At 37.6% G+C, this 18,069-nt stretch overlaps 1 protein-coding gene across 5 annotated transcripts in view; it reads left to right on the forward strand.

Annotated features, from left to right (window-relative positions):
- The window catches only part of LOC109479147 (sodium/calcium exchanger 1-like), a 46,681-nt gene that overhangs the window by 21,478 nt on the left and 7,134 nt on the right, over nt 1-18,069 (forward strand). For 4 of the 5 annotated variants that reach the window (XM_019781019.1, XM_019781016.1, XM_019781018.1 and 1 more), the window contains exons 3-6: nt 8,381-8,484; nt 10,061-10,212; nt 14,073-14,172; nt 17,668-17,673. In XM_019781019.1, the coding sequence (XP_019636578.1) occupies nt 8,381-8,484; nt 10,061-10,212; nt 14,073-14,172; nt 17,668-17,673 (362 nt within the window). The remainder of the gene's footprint in view (nt 1-8,380; nt 8,485-10,060; nt 10,213-14,072; nt 14,173-17,667; nt 17,674-18,069) is intronic. The other variant, XM_019781020.1, reaches the window with a different exon arrangement.

The following is an 18,069-nucleotide window of genomic DNA, read 5'->3' on the forward strand; positions in this document are numbered from 1 at the left end:
GAAATATGGCTACATAACACCTGTATAATCAGTCAATTGTGCCCTGAGATAATAACTTGACCCTGAAAAAAATGAGATCTAAGTAAGCCCAGAGGGCAGCAAAGTATCCCAGGACTTTTTATAGACCTTTTGTCTCCCAACAATAGACTTAGGTGATTGCACACTGTCGTAGGACCTTGACTGATATTGCACCTGCCTTCATTTTGAATGGAGCTATCAATACAGAATCACCTGGGATCTATTGAAGTATACTGGGCTAGTATGCTGGTCCCATGGGTCACCTACACAATGATACAAAGAAGCAACCATCAGGCTTTATGAATGTGCAAACCAACAGCCTACCTTAATGAAGTGCTTTTGTGGTACATGTAGATCATTTTACCTGCTTTTATTGGTCTACTTTTTTCACTCTAGGGGCATGAAAGGCCATCCATCAGAATATTTATTTACAACTTTATGACCCTAAAAAAGTGATATCAGGAAACAAAAACTACAACAAAATAAAAGAACATTCATGTCGAATTTGCAACAGGAAGACTTCAGGCACAGAGAAACTTAGGCTAACATACATGTATGTGACTGAGTACTAAAAGATATTACCCCTATTATTAAAATCTAATGTATGAAGAAATCATGCCTCCCTGGCTAGGAGTACATATAACCCTAGCCTTGGGTATAAATGGTCAGGGGAACAAAACTTGGCAGGCTTTTAAGAACCCACATGTGGGCGTTCGAACTGATGTATAATCTTACCAATGTCCATGGCAATATCAGCCTACCCGGTATTGATTTTTCTACAATTAATAGTGATGTGAAACAAAGTAACAGAGAAAGTGAAGTTACGACATTCCCTCCCATTTTGCACGACTTTCATATAATGACACCGGCTGCCATTTTATTCTAAACTTTGACTTGATGATGTAACAGTGTCCAAAGTGGCACATAGACACTGGCATGGAAGGGTATAAAACATCAACAGAACAGTTCAGACAACTTTAGGTCTGTTTATCCTCCTGTCAGGCACAAAACATAGTTACCACCAGAGATTTATGGAAAACCTTTAATGGCCAGTATTTTGTGTAACAGATGCAAAGCTGAGATACAGCGTAGACTGGACTAATATACATGTAAATGTAAGCACACTTTGTTACCTGAAGTCAGCATATAGAAGAAAGGAAAACACAGTGAACAAGAACCACCATCACTTCAAGAAAAAACATGTAGGAAGCCAAAAAACTGCTAAGTGTATACAGTTCCCTACAGTCATATGTAATAATGCTATGTTCTTTGGAATTGTACCTACAGCTTAGGAGATGGCAAGTATATAAAGCATGGCAACATGGGAGCGTCCGCTCTGCCGGTAACAGATCATAAACTGAGTGGAGCATTTTAGAGCTGGGCTAAGATTTATTACCAGCAAAGGGATAGGGAGGAGGTTTAGAGAATTTTAGATCATATCGTACCATAGATCCATAATATAATGGGTTGTTGGTCATCCCAATGCTTCTTTTTGAGAACACAGTTTAAGAAGAAAACTGGGAACATCTAAAACCTCTCAGTGGAAGGCTGTAATTCTTCTCTGTATCTGGACATCTGATTCTTTACCAGTTGATTTTATCTGTCTGTTAATAGTAGGCAAGACAGAACTTTTATGAAAGCCCACCCATATATCCTCAAAACGCAGCTCATGTATTAGGAAATTCTGGTAACATAGTTCAAAAGTCAGGTAAATACTGCAAAGGGAAAGACCACACCACTATTCATTAATGAAGAGATGTGGAAAAATGTCTTTGGACATTGAAAAATGGGATGACATCCTGAAAAATTGTAATTGAAAAAAAGTAATATTATTTTTGGTGCCTCAAAGGAGAATTATGTTAAAGTGTCAGGGGTGTGCTAAAATAATCAATTTGGGTTCTAATTTACAGAAAGAGGCAAAGATTGTTCCATAACTTTGTTTCAATATAAAATCTGATCATATTTCAATGCCTCAAGTGCTTATGTAGAAAGTTGATTTGCTGTGGCAACTACTTCTCATGTAAGGTGTTACAGCTTGCAAACTGCTGATGCTATTTCTTGTGTAAAATCTTTTATTCTATAGCAGTCTGGACCATAAAGTAGATATAAATTGCAGTTGACCTGTTGGCCTGAACTGTAGAATATACCCCATTGAACTGTTCATTCTAAAAAACCTTGAACTTTTAAAGCCCAAATCCCATCAAGCCATTTATTCTGTCTGCAGTAAAAGGGCCAATGTCATTGGAGATAGATACATCTAGAAAGTAATCATATGCAGTGGGGTACAGGTAAAGGGTCCAAATGTATGTGAGTGAAAAGTAACATTTCTTTTTTTTTTATATATTAGACTGGATTAATTTTTACAGGTTGAAAAAAAAATATTCACATCAATTTTGAAATATTATCATATCCTGGGAAACAAATCAAATATATTTTGATAAGTGCTTTGAGAGAAGGATTAACAGCAATTTTGGTAATATAGAGGGAAAAATTTAATCATTAATTAGCGTCATTATGTTGATCATTGGTCAAATAATTTTGATGCATGTATTTCCAGGAAAACAAAATTATATACAATCCTTCTGTGAGGAAACGTTACGTTGCCAAGTATTCTTACATGCTCTAGTTTTTGTTTATATTCTAGGCTGTGTGTATAACATTTGGCTCTGCATGCAGGCACCATCTATATCATAACATTTTTTTATAATCTTCTACATTTTGTGAACCCCATAACAGTACAAAATTCTCCCATAGATATGTCACAAAGTAATTGGGTAGTACACAGTTTCTAGTGAAGCAATAGAGTCATTCTTCATCACAGAACAGACCACTCTGTCATCCTTTATGCTGCTGCTTCATGACTATAATATGTATGTCAGGCTGTAACCCTCCTCCATTACATCAAACTGCCTTCATAGCCTGGAGGGGCCTCAGCTGGGGAGTTAGTATCATAACAGATGACTTCTAAGTGTAGCTCTTCTCTTAACAAAGAAATAGTTGATGCAAGAACTCTTTGTACAATTTTGGCATGCAGTGTGAAGAATGAAGTAATCTGAGAGGAGGTATAATTTCCTATGACGGCCCAGGGTTATATATTGCTTATGATTCAGACTATGGATACATAGAATCTTATACAGTGTTTCTTTTTCTATACTTTTACCCTCCAACAATTGAAAGAGACCCTTTTCTGGGAAACAGAGCAGACAAGCAATGCCAGACTGCTAATTAAGTTGGATTTTCCAATGTTGCCTTTCACATTTCATTAGCTAATGAAGAGGGTAGAGCCTTCAATTTATCTTTGCTCTAGTTACATGCAAGGAACATTATTTTAGATGCAGTAATCTTACAGGGATAGCTACAGTGCACAGTACTAGTGGACTGCAAGATGTTCAGCATCAGAGATGCATATTGGGGTCACAATCAATAGCTTCTTATTCAGTCACTGTGTTAATTCTCAAGTAAAGCAATTTACCAAGGCATCTATTGCTTCAGTAATGGAGTGTGGGGGTGCAGTTCAGGTGGGTACAGGAAATGACAGAAGCCCATGCCTTTCTTTCACATTGAATAACAACTAACCAATCAGTACAAAGAAGAAAACAATTGTATTTTTGCAGGCTTCAGTCTCATAGACCGTGACAAGAATACAAATTCACCACAAACTACAAATATAAGTATGCCAAGGTCAGATCAATTACAGTTCATCAAGTACATAAAGAACAGACCCTCCAGAATTCTATGTAGGGTTTACAAAGGAAGAACTCTGCCTCCTCCACTTCTGACATCATTCTGATCTTGATTATTGCATTACATTGTATGTCAAGAATCAGACATGAGAGCATGTGGCTTGCAAGCATCCTTGCAATTAAGTAACATACAGATAACCCCACCTCTCTCCTGTCACTGATTAACCTGCATTATCAGCACAGGTTTTCAACTATGTAATGATTTTTTTTCCTTAAGATCTAATGCCGATATCTAGCCCCCAGTTGTCCTGACTTAATGGAAATTGTTTCTGATACAGAGGTTGATAAATGGGGTGCTCTGTACAACTTTGATAAAGTAAAATTCTCACTGGTTTCAGCAGAATGCACAAGTTTTAGCACAGCAAGGCATTTAATGAGGGTGGACACAATGAGGTTAGAGACAAAATATGAAATCAATGTCATTCTTCTTCCCTCTAGAGATATACAGGTAGTATGAGTGCATGGCGAACGGTTCCAAGCATGAAAACAAAGGGTTTCTGAGCTACTTCAGTTGGTAAAGGGGTGTTGTTGGAGGACTGGTTTGCCATATTCTTTAGAACATCTGATACTTTCTGAAGTACAAACCACATAATAGCTAAGGTGATAGCATCTATGGACAAACCCAGCTGTCCACATATACAACCATCTTCATGCATACTATATGAGCCATGAAATTACATGTACAGGCAAACCTGGACTACTTCTTCCTGTGGATGATTTTGGATAAAATATTGTACCCTTTTGACTTTTCAGCTTCTGTACAATTGTTACAATGATGCAGTAACTGCCACTTGAAGTCACAAAGCACTTAACCCCCTTTGCATTGTAAATTCCAATTTTACCACATCAAATTCTTAAAGGCTCAAATGCACTCGTCAAGGTAGGAACCAAGATGACTGGGGTGCAGGTGCATGGCTATTCAAAACAATCTATTGGCATTAATGAAATCGCAATAGATTGTACTATGAGTCATGCATTTTCAATAGTATCTCAGGTTTGTATACATCTTTCCTCTGGATGGGAGGGGAATTCATTGTCCAGATCCTTCTCCTGGCAAAGTGCACCATGCATACCATTATGTCAATGTCTTGATGGAACAAATGTAAAAGGTATGTTTCATTTATTAGGACAGAGGCAGGATACAATCCCCTGATACATTACTGTAGATTAAAACATCCTTACCATACTCTGATTATGCAAAAGAGGCTTTGTGTGATTGATACAATTTCACAAACTGAGCTCTGCAGGACCTTGTTGATTGCAGTACACTTGATATGGGTGGAAATAATTAATTGAACAGGCATTGATTTTTTACTGAGAGGATTTGTATTCATAACAGAATCCCATGCTTGTATAGAACTAGAATAGAGGAAGATGCTCATTGTTTAGCCAGCCAAAATCTCTATGGAGACACAAGTTACATTATAAGCTGTTATGGTACATTGTGCTTCTTGTCAATAAGCGCTGTTCTGATTTAGACTGCATGGTCTGAACAGCAGTCTCCTGTTTAATTGACAATACTTCCCTTTAGATAAATTTTTTACTTGAGCAACATGTATAGGCCAGCAAGGATCTAAAAAATCCCCTAGTTCCTCAATGGTGTGAAAAAACACAGTAAGTGTTGAACTGACCAAAAAGTTAAAGAAAAGTTAAGAGATGGATGTACTGTAGATACTTTTATTTGCATCTGGCTGACAATATCCTGTGATTGCAAAGATACCTTTGGCCTGTACAAAATAAGGCAATTCATGTATCATATCACATGAAGTAATGTATGAAGAAAAAAATCACCACTTCATGGCATTTAGAAAAGTATTAAGTCATTAATCTATCTGATAGAAATATAAAAAGAAACTCCTTTTATAATGAGCTCCAGAAAGAATGTGATTGATTGCTCTTAGTGACCTGACCACTTCTCTTTGTGGAATCATACATGTAGGTTGAAAGTAAAACAGTAAATGAGTCCCTCTACACAACAGCATTTTGGAGGAGCTTCTTATAACAACAATTATTGTTTCAGCACCATGGACGTCCTGGGCTTATGTACCACTTTACTCACTTATTTAATTGTCTATATGTTAGCTGTGAAATACTCACTTGTATAGTTGTCTATTTGTTAACTGTGCAATATTTGTTTCTCTGTTTTTAAACACTAGCATACAATTCAGCGCTACTTTCTTAGTTGCGCTGCCACATGCTAGAGATTGTACTCATCGATCAATCAATAAACATTTATTATTATTATCTTGATAAGTCTCAAAGAAGTACCAACGTACTACCAACATACAAAAAAATGTAGAATTTCATTCTTTTAGCAATACCACAAGAAATATAAAGAAGGGAAGACTCAATGTTTGGTACAAGTGCATGGATATTATTCTGATTTGTCATCAATGATAATGCTAGCTGTTGGCTGTTCAGCACAAAGGACAGCAGAGTCAGTGACCTGGTAATAACAATAGGTTTGAATATTTGATTGGGATGTAGCCATCTACCTGTAAATGGCAAAATTAGGCCACTTGACCAATCTTGATTTCGCATATGGTTATTTCATTAATTCTACTTAATGATTTGCATCTACCACCACAAAGACTTGGTATATCTCCTCACACTACATATTGACCGCAAGACTAAGAATTGACCCATTCCTGACTTTGGTGGCTCGAGTTATACTTAAAATGCCATACGCACCTACCCTAAACCACACTGGGAAGCATTAGATAATGGAGTACCTCTGGTGGAGCAAGATGTCACCTACACCTTAAATGGACCCCCTATGCAGTATCAGTGGATTCTGTGGTTAGAATTTAAGACGACCTATAGAATAGTTACTTCAACTCTTGTAGCAAAGTGTATCAATCATAGTTTGTTGGGGTCATGAGGTTAATCTAGGGTTGTTTTATGTAGCTTCCTTCCACCTGTGACACTGGTCCCTTCCCGGGAGGCGGGGCAGAGTCATTGGCTACCAGTGTACAGCAAACCAGCAAGCAGAAATCCTATCTTGAGAAAATCGATTGTCAGTGATAAAAAACTTGATTGGGAAAGACGTGTCATGAATGTTAATACTTCTTGAGCAGTGTCAGTCTCTTGACAGTGTTACCTGAAAGACTTCTTTTTATTGAAAGTTACAATTTACAACATACTCATTATTACCAGTTAATTCAGATTGGATCAGACCATGCAGTTTAAGTACATTAGCAGCTTCTGAAGTATTCAATAAGCATAAAAAAATGCAATGTTTTTGTTGTTGTTGTTAATCCAACTTAAAACTGATATGAATCTTTAGGATCAAACCTTTATACCTTGGACCTCTTTTTGAAAATTACTAACTTACAATTCAAACAGGGTATGGAACATAGTTGTCATACATTTGATACCAACATTATGGAAAAGTTATTGCAGCAATGTTGAGTACTTCAGAATGGGAGTTGAGAAACTGGAGAGATGAAGAGGAAGACCCTCAGGGCCTCTCAGATTATACCTGCATGCTGTGCCTCAGTTGGCATCAGAGGGTACACCCTCCCAGCTTCCCTCAATTTTATGCCCTAGTGCACTGCAGTTTTAGTCAAGCTAATGTAGTACTATTACCATGCCATGCGCACAGAGCACTTTCTAGTTATTCTTTATGCTGCATTTCCACCAGATCCTACTTTCTGATGTACCGGGTAATCATGTTCATCCACATAACATTGAATTATGCACCTGAAGTATTATGGGGGGGGGGACCAAAGAGTTATGTTTGAAGTCATACATTGGTTTGACAAGAGTTGATTTGTGGAGCTTGCTATAGAAGCCAGCAGAGATGTAAGGCTACCCTACATAATTGTCATTCGGGATGCAATTGGAAATCTGTAATGGCTTTCCTGCACCTTGCGAATATTGATGGAAATAGGACACTGGAGGAATGTTGGGGTTGATGCTGGTGGAGATGGGTTGTGACACTTACGCTGCCAACCACGGCAATGGTGCTTAAATGTCAGGTCTGCCACCGCCTTATAAGACATAAATCATGTGTCGGTAATGGTTCCTGATGGCATCTTTTCTTTATATGTTCCAACTGTGTCTCACTAAAGCTTCTCTGCTAATAAAAAATATGAATCCCTACCAAAGCACAAGATACCAGTAGAGGTTTGACACACAATATTCCTGTGTTTTAACCTGATGCAATAGTTGATTCCTGTCATGGATGAGTCATGGATTGATGTGAAGTAATCTGAGCTTGGTGGGTCGTTTAATAGCTGGTTTAGAGCTGGTAGACATTGATTGAAGGTTTGTATGGTAGGATGATATAAGATATATGCAGGTGTATTGTTTGGCTATTACCTTCATGTGGCTTAAGATTATTTCTGCCACACGACTTTGCGTGCCTTGAAATCTAATTCGATGCAACTGGGTATGAATACATCAAAATACCATTAACATGCTGCTTCAGAAAAGCTAATGCCTTTTGAGTATGATAATGATCATCTTTATGTAGCCATAATGCTGTAATCAAGCCCATGCCATAAGGTATCTGGGACAGGTGTAAATCACCTGCTTGTGTTGCCCAATAAAAGTCAAATAAAAATGCTGCAGGATCCATAAATGCTACATTTACACTGTTTCCATTTTTCATGCAGAAAGCACATCGACATTGTCATCATTGACGATGAAGAATATGAGAAGGACGAGAATTTCTTTGTTGAGCTTGGTGAGCCCTACAAGGTCAAGCCAGAAGGAGAAGGTAAGGCTGTCATTTGTATTCCAACAGTTTTCCTACAGTTCAATATCGGCATCTGGCATAAGATCATTCCACAATATACTTAACCCAGTATTTTAGTATAGGATAAGTTTGCTACATAGTTTCTTACATGTTACACTCTAAAAATGTTCTTACTGGTGAGAAGGCTTTGAAGCCAATTGTGGTTTCAATCACTATAAGCAGTAACCGTAGTTAATGAAACAGAAGGCAATTCCTTTCTAAAGAAAATTTAATTCTCAATATGAGTTGCAGCTTTTACCTGGGAATATCCCTAAGCAGCACATTTGTGATATTAGATCTGTAATGCAGTTGGCTTAATGAGCAGTGAGGCAATAATTTTTGTACCTCTGGGTACAACTCGGATAGAACACTTTTGACTGAAAACTAGTTTACTAGAAAACTGCCTCCAAAAGGCAAATGAATGCATGTTGAAATTGACACAAAGTTCCCAGGTTACTATATAAATTGTATAAGAACTTTCTGAAGCTATCTTCTATGTTGGTATAGCACCAAGACAAATGGTACTCTGACGACCTTCATATTTTAACTGGATTAAGACTTTTGTGTGTAAATGAGGGGATTTGGAGGGGATAAGAGGTGATGCTCCCCATGGCTTCCTGTGACAGTATTTCATTATGTCAAAGTTCCTCCAGGCTTGTAGACAAGAGAACAAGACCCAGGGGTACACTCTGTTGTCATTATCTTAATGAAGTCTTTACTAGACATATTGATCAAGAATACCAGTCATTTCATCCAATATACAAAGTCAAGAAAAATTGATGTTCAACTCCAGTTTGTCAAATTCATAGTCAACAAATTATCTCTGGAATGTCAAATAAATCCCATAGTGTATTCAGTACCTTAGTATGTCTTTCCATCATATGTATTATTATGACATTATTGTATTATAATTATCATTTTTCATCAAACATGAAATGCTGTTGACGCATGCATTGTTTTCAATGGATAGTATTTCAGCACCAAGGAGAAGGCAGTGGCTATTGTTCTGGCAAACAGTGTATAGTTTAAGGATAAGTTATGCTCAACAGAACACTCAAAAACTATAATAATTGTAGCCTTGGCTAGGAAATTCCATCAACTAGAGATGTCAAGAATAGGCTTTCTGACTTTTCCCCCCATGCTGTTATTAGAGAACATTCTCAACTATTTTCCTTCTTTCTTCCCCCTTGATGGAAACAGTACCCAGTTCCCATATCAATCCAAAAACCCAATTTAGCATTTTTAAATGATGTTGTAATTTGATCTCATTTTCTAGATTACTTTATGTCAACTGGTGTTAAGGAATGGACACTAAGTGGAAGTCCCTAATGAAGGTTGTTTAATGGCAAAGGAGTGATGCACTCAGCATACAAAATCAAGACATGAGACCCACAAATGTTTCAGCAACAGACAAAACATGTATCTTTTCTAACTGAAATCAGAACTACACTGTACATACCTACAAGTTAACACCAGATGAAGACTCTTAACTTAGCTTAATTTTGTGAAATGCTGTAAGTTGGAGAAGTTAACGATGTGTAATATGTTGTTTTGACAGAAGGGGGAGAGGAAGAGGAGGAGGAAGTAGAGGAACCAACCAAGCCAGTGGAGGAGATGACCGAAGAGGAGCGCATCAAATGGCTGGGCAGGCCACAACTGGGCGAACACAAGAAGGTCGAGCTCAAGATCATCGAGAGCTACGAGTTCAAGGTCGGTACTATGACTAGATGTCAATATATGAAGAAACATCTCACATGTGAGCTTCATAAAGATGTCTGATGGAAGTTTTCATGTAGTGCTATCCACATCCACATGGCATCCTTGCCAGCTAGGCAGTGGGATTCTGGAGGGTTAACTGAAGGACAAACAATTACAGAGCATCTTTTTTATGGTGTTATTATTCAAATACATGTATCACAGCTACAATGTATGTGTGGGTAACAACACGATAGCTGCCATATTGAAATGTACATCTACATCTAGCTTACTTCTTATCTGCAGCATCACCTCACATATCCTATATCATCTGCAGCATTCTGAACACTTATCACTGTGACAATGTCCATACATCCACCAAATGGATTTGAGAAGTGCATGATTGTATGTTTGGATATAGAGTTTGCAAGACTATCTAAATGCCTTATGTGCATTGTATATATTTTCCATAGTTACTTATAATGGACTAATGGATATGGGGGTGAACTTGAGAGGCTAATGCTTCACACTTACATAACAGTACCAATGGTACCATACAACTGGTGCAGGGAATGCAAAACCAAATAAAAACATGTGAAGTTATTTTATCTTGAAATACACGAGGAAGCCCAAACGAACTATGCAGTCCTGATATTAGGCTTTCTTTGTACTTCAATCTACATGACAGCACATGGCAATTTCTCAACTCTACAGACAAAACAAATGTCAAGTCTTTTCCATCACAGGTTGCTTATTGTCAAGATTTTAAAGTTCACTATTGGTGAGGACTCTTCTCTTGTACAGGGATATATTTAGTTTTGACTTAAAGATGTCTTCTCTAATAGAAACAACAAACAGCGTATTGTCAAAAGAATATAATGAAAATGTTTCAATGCAAATAGGTATCACAAAGGTGTCCATTGTTCCTCATCAGGTTGAATGTACCGCTGAATGCATGTCAACACTCTGGCATATCCCTGGCATATGAATTTAAAAAAAAACATGCTAGCAAGCACAGACAAAGGTTTCGATCTGCTGGTACCCAGAAAAAGCATTCCTTTCACATTGATAGTGTTGACTGTTAAAACAGGTGTGTGCTGTTGTCTGATTCATGCAGTCATGATCACAAGCATGTATCACACCTAGACTTTGGTGGTTCATACATGACTGACACTAGACAATGATGTCACAGTCAGGAAACAGTTGTGTAAACAGGCTGAGTACTTTGACATTTCTGTTGTCTGGGGAACCTTGGGCGAGGGCATCAACCTTGCACAGAGTCAAGTATGCTCCAAACAGCCCTGTAGCATGTTGGAATGCAATGTACCAGTTTTAGACTTTAATTGCAACACAGTTTATTCCATCATAATATTAAACTTCTTGCAGCTCTTCCATTATTTTTTAAATTTTCAACAGCACATGATCATTTCCTTGAGGGATAACAAAAATGTTCCTTTTCATGTGTTAAAAAATCATGTAGGTCCAACATTTGCTAATAAAAAAAAACTAATTTTGACAATCTTGCCAAAGGTAGATTCCTCCAAAGTAAATACCAGTAGCAAGTCTTTAACAGATTTGCTACTAGTATTTACTTAACATTGGGGTAAAAGTAAGTGTAAAACATCTTGGTGAAATAATACTGTTCAAGTCCCATGTAGTTGTAGCCCTTGTGCAGCATTTTACTACTGTGATGGAGGTGCCACTTATTCAAGTGCCCATCATGTTTATTCCTGTTACCACCAAGTTCCCTTATCGGTACATAACAGCAGGCTGTGGCTGTGATCTGCTGATTGGTTCTTGACTGTAGAACCTCCCACTCACGTCATAGCGATGATAGCAGAGCTGTAGGCTACAAGAGGGTCTAAACTACCAACATGATGGATAAGCTGGTGTTTACCACTCACCACTCTGGGAGTGGTGCAGTCATTGACAGTATCATGGAGTCTTGCCCAGAGAACTGTTTAGAGTTGGAGGTTCCTTGTTAGCACTCATTTCATTTGGGTACAGATTACATCCAGATGTAAGGATTCTGAAATTCAGGGACCATCTGCCTGATGTTCTACCTTGATGAAATATATATATATATATAAGCTGAAATTACAGATAGTTCCAAAACGTCCAGAGAAAATTGGTGTTTTAGTTGGTTCTTAGTGTATGAAGTTTGAACGTGTCAAAGTTGCTATGCTAAGAAAATATAGTTTACAACAATTCCTTTACTTCTTATACCCTTGCCACCACTGAACCATGCATATACATTTTGTACTACTGGTACGTACTGACACCTTTCCAACATTATCTGTCAGATATATTTCCTCACAGTACTGATAAAAATCCTTTTCCGCTCTAGATCTAGTTCCATCACTGTTACAAATTTCCACTGGATTTATATAAGGTATATTCCTCATAAGGTGTATTCTTCACAGGATAAAAGACGGGGAATTACTTTCCAGCAATTTTTCAATTTTATCTTCACCAAAAACTTGGCCTTCCTAAGATTCAATTTCAGACAAGCTAGTCATTTTCTGGTATTGGGTATAATGTCAGCCTTGCAGCTTTAAGTCTAAGTGAAAATGAATATGTCTTTGAGTTCTAATATGTTGATTGATGTCCCATTTCTAAAAGAAGTATATTTTTCAGAAATTTCAGGTTTCTAAACGCAAGTCATGTTTGAGTGGAAAGTCAGTACACACACAACCAGCAGGTTTATGAACCATTGATCCAACCTTTGTAAGACAATCAGCTTATCACCATCACACCCAATTAAAAGGCTCTGTCTTCTATTATTGATAAATGTTGATCCATCCTTGTTAATCATGAAGATGAACAGCAGCAATATTGATAACCAACGAATTTGGCAAGGAGCCACACTGACTATCAGACATCTAGTGAACTGAGGACTGCTGGCAACTTTCCTAACAGCAGCACTTCTCCCCTTGCTACTAAAAAGTCACCTTTCCTTAATGTGGTTTTACATAATGTTCCATTCTTCTATTATCCCTCCAGAGCTTTATCTCAGTGATATCCAGCAGGCATGCCTTTGTGATGCCTAGAATAAGCTAACAGTGATTACATAATATATGTTGCACATATAGAATATGTATATTACATACGTGTGACGTACATATTCTTGCTGCGACCCTCCCTCTGCTGTATCTGTAAAGCCACTAAGCCCTAGAAGCTGATTGCATTGGGTAATGTTGCTGTACTGACGTCAATGTAGGTTTGTTAGCTGCATAGTGGATTGCTAGATCTTTGGACTGGAAAATGGCCCTAAAAGAGAATTTAAGACAGAGACCTGCAGCACAGTATAGATGATTGTATCATGGAGGTAGGCCATTGAGGTAGAAAAAACTGAAATTAGTCTTTCTCCATTAGTAGGTAGCCCTTAAAGGTTTTTCTATATAAGGGGATGTATTGCGATAATTTATATATACTTACTGTATGAATATCTTGTCAGAACATAGTGTCAGAACTCAAGAATGTTCTAAGCCTTACAAGCTGAGTAGGGGGGCTGGGAGGCACCATGGTTTGTATTTGGCTGGCTGTACAATTCAAATTCATAATCTCTTCCATCAGTAATTCATCTCCACCCTAATTTGTAACAACACTACATCATGTAATCTTGACAAAACATTGGAGGGTTGGTAGTTGTCCAAATGGCAATGTGATAAACCATGGTATAGAACATCCTTGGATAAACATGTATTTTCAGAAAAAAATTAAATTCAGTCTTTTACCAAACAGTATAGAGATGCTCCTATGAGATGCACAATCAGCAAATTCAAACGTTTGAAACGTTTCTGTCATGTAACAACTTTCATGAATGTATTCTTACAACATTGATGAGTAACAGCTGCCACTGTTTGTATTTCCAGAATGCCATGGACAAACTGATGAAGAAGACAAACCTTGCCCTGGTGGTTGGTACCTCCTCATGGAGGGAGCAGTTTGTGGAGGCTGTCACTGTTTCAGCAGGTGCACTATTATATACCTCACTTAGATTAAGGAGGTTTAACACAGACCTCCTTGCACAGATCAATTTCTATCAGCGGTAGAAAAAGGAGGAATTAAAAGTGCAAGCCATTCGAAATTTTGGGGTGCTCTGGAGAATGGCTGGTCAGAATGTCATTTTCCCTTCCAGTCTTTTATTTCTGTATCAGACAATTAACTTTGTTCCAGAACCATTCAGTTGACTGTTGAGAAGAATTTTATAGCTATCCTCCAGAGTCTGCAAAGTTATTAAATGGCAAATCCCCAATACTTATTGGCCAAACATGGGTTGAGGCTGCTATTACAGTCACCATTCAACAGGAGGTAATAAGATTCATGGAATACGAGTCCTATAAGGACAATTTCTGCAATGTAATGGCCTCACTTTGGAGGCAACTGAAGTGTATAGGCATTGCTGGAGGCGGGCAAATGCTAGTTATATTTATGACTATTAAGTTAACAATGGAGGCTTGCATGCAGAAAGTAAGAGGTGTTGCCTGTGGGTTGGAAGCATTGTATGTGGGTTGCAGACTATGTGGGAAGTTGGTATAGTTGACTAGTGCAAAATCACACAAGAAATATCAAATTAGATAAAATTTTGAAGCAAACTGTTGGAGGTTGTGCAATGTGACCTCATTTCTTCGCCTGTCATTGGCAGCACAACACTTGCATATTCCATGACAAGAATGATGGTAATTCCATGATATATATGGAACTACAGTCTCTATTTGCTAAACCAAGTCATGTTGATTGTTTGATAATCTGCTGTGAATGAACAACTTGTACATTTGCATCAGAACCCTGTTGTTACTTGGAGCAAGTGAGATCATCTTAAGTATCAGTGAAAATTTAAGTGATTTATATAGAAACCTAAAACTTCCTCTGTCTGGGAGCCATCTTAATGAATGATGAAGTCAGAACATGCATCTGAAGTACATGTGCATTGTAATGTATATGTCTCCTAGTCTCCTACATTATTAACTTTGACATATCTCCAAGGCATGGCAGACTATCAAGACATGAATAGTGGAAGCCCAATGCTAACACAACATCACTACATAACGGAATCTCACAAGTTCAAAGTCATGTAAACATCCCAAAAGTATATTTAGCAGCCTTGAGGATTTTTGTTACGTGTCCATAAAACTTCAATTAACTGGCAATTTCCCAAATGTGGAGGCCCCATGTTAACAACACAGTAATAATTGCATAACAGGATCTCACAAGTTGCAAATATCATCCCCCAAAAGTATAATATTTAACAGCCTTGGGAGACTTTTGCCTTGTGTCATTGAAACTTTAAATGGCAATTCACCAAAACAGTCATCATGTTGTACCAATGATCCATTTGGATTGACCAATGCTCACACTCCCTAGGAAGTGCTAATCTCACACTAAAACTGTAATGTGGGTTTTGATGTTGTTTCCCAGCCGGATCTAAACTTAAATTAAAATACAACTTGTAACATTTCAGAGATACAAAATGCATGGATGATATTCAATGCATAAATATGAAGTGGCAACCCATGTAACTCATTGGTTCATGTCATACAAAATTACCCATATATTAATAACTATAGTTATAATCTCTAAGTTTCAAGAATGGCAAATGTCAAAGAAACAAACAGAACCAAATGTGTAAATAGCATACTCAAACTGCATGCACAAAATGTTTTTGTTATTTCCTCATAGGGATAATACATTACATCATGCATCATTCCTGACGTGCTTGACAACTCCTAATCTCTTCCACTCAATTTTCTGAAATTCTTGTCTTAGAACCAGAAACTAAGAGCCTTGTGTATGATTCAGATACATTATGGAATCCTTGGATTGCCCAATCTGATGCAAGCAAGGCTCTGACCTAGTTTCTTTGCTTTCTAGATAAAAGTGTTTGATATGCATATTCGAGTTTGCAACTTGGATATATTTTACTTGTCCCATGTATATGATAACAGCAGTGGAATACAAAGTGTGCCCTCTAAAACATTACAGGGTAATTTGAGCATGTTATTGTTATAATGTAGAAAATTGGAGGGAAATTATTTCCAAATACTAGTTTGTTATGTCATGGATTCACAACCAATTTCACAACCCAATGTTGTATAATTGCCTGTCAATCATAAAAAATGAAGAAACCATTATCAATAAGAATCTAAAAACTTTTGGTAGTTGTCTCTCCGCTTGACTAGAAGAACACACACTCAGCAAGCTTTACCTCAGTAATACCATTACTGAGTTGACCTTTGGTAATTAGCAGCCATTTATCAAAGCAATAACACTGTTAGCATTAAAGGGCATCGCACATTTTCTTCCTCCAAAGTCAAATAAATATGACCTTGAGCCTCCAGATTCTTCATTCAAGAACTACAATTGCAGTGTATTGTACCTACTATGGACCAAAACACTTGTCCTTCTTTCATTAAAGAATTACTAGAAGTATCCTGCAAAGATATCCATAAAATGCAAAACTCTGGATGACTTCCTGATATGGACAACCATAAAAATTCTGCAGTAATAACTCTCTTGTCATAGGAATATGCAAGGTGTCGTAAATTGTCCTACCAGCTAGATTGGAAAGGATCATCATATCTATCCTAGAAATTCCCTGCCAGCTGCCTCCAGAAGCTGCCTCTATAGCAGAAGTCAAAATGTAGTTGGATCTGTCCCTTCAAATCAAGCTCAAGACCACATTAGACTAGGCTGACCAATCTAGGCAATATTACAACACAGGTAATGTTTTATGTATCAGGTGTATTGCATCATGTACATGTTCTTCTATACATTCCTTTTTTTCTAAGATATGTGACATGTGTTGATTTCCACCATGACTGTCGTTATGTTCTCTCCATCTGATACCTAAGGGAGTGAAAGGAGTCCAGTTCCATTCAAGGACTGACATACATCATCTTTCAACAACCCTGAGCAACATTTGAAACCATCCTTAAAATATAATTTGCAAGGGTTTATAGCATATCACACGTAAAAAAAGAAAAACATATCTGTCAAATTTTTAGGAGAGTACTCGGAGCATTGATGGCAAAAATAAGAGACTTTGTTGTAGCCATTTCCAACTGCCAGCTTGCTGTCAGAAGTGGCCATTACAGGTGGCAGTGGAATTTATCACAGGCTGTCTCATGATATGCTGACTGCAGGTATTCGCAATGTCATCAACTCCACTGAGCCTTTCTGAAGAAAAACTGCAAAAAGTCTGATTGAAGTCATAAATCTTCTGTAGCTTGCAGCTACAATTCAACCGCAGTACAAGAGCATCAATGAACACTCAGTTTCCCATGTAGCCAAAGCTTTCATGCTGTCAGTATGGACTCTTAACACTCCCTTCAGATGCCATCTGTTGCCAGTCACCAATGTGATCGCAACCATTAATCTTAACATTTTGTCATTGTGCTTCCTTTCTCTTCCATATTATTTTGCCCTGTCTGGTGACCATTTTTGCTGATTACCATTGAATACGCATAGGGGAAGGTAACCCATTTCACATTGCTTCTGATGAGTAGTGTCCTAACCTAGTGATGTAGAATAGACAATAATGTACAAACTGTGTGCTTCTGACACTAACACTTGTGTGAGCCACAGGGTACAACAGATCTCATGTTCGCTTTTCTACAAAACACCAAAACAAAACCAAAACAAAACAAAACAAAACAAAAAAAAAGAGATTTTGAAAACACTTTTGAATTCCAAGTGATTATTATTCTGATGTTGGATATCTTGGGCATAACACAGAAAACATTCTCACATCAGAAGTACTGTGCATTTGTATTTTGAATAGTATTACAGTAACTCTGATTTTGGATTGCTCTGATGCAGTAGTAATTCTAGTCAGAAGTAAGAATTGCTCCCTGTGGTTGACACCTATGG

Source organism: Branchiostoma belcheri, unplaced genomic scaffold (assembly GCF_001625305.1).
Source record: "Branchiostoma belcheri isolate BF01 breed outbred unplaced genomic scaffold, Haploidv18h27 scaffold47, whole genome shotgun sequence".
NCBI lineage: Eukaryota > Metazoa > Chordata > Leptocardii > Amphioxiformes > Branchiostomatidae > Branchiostoma > Branchiostoma belcheri.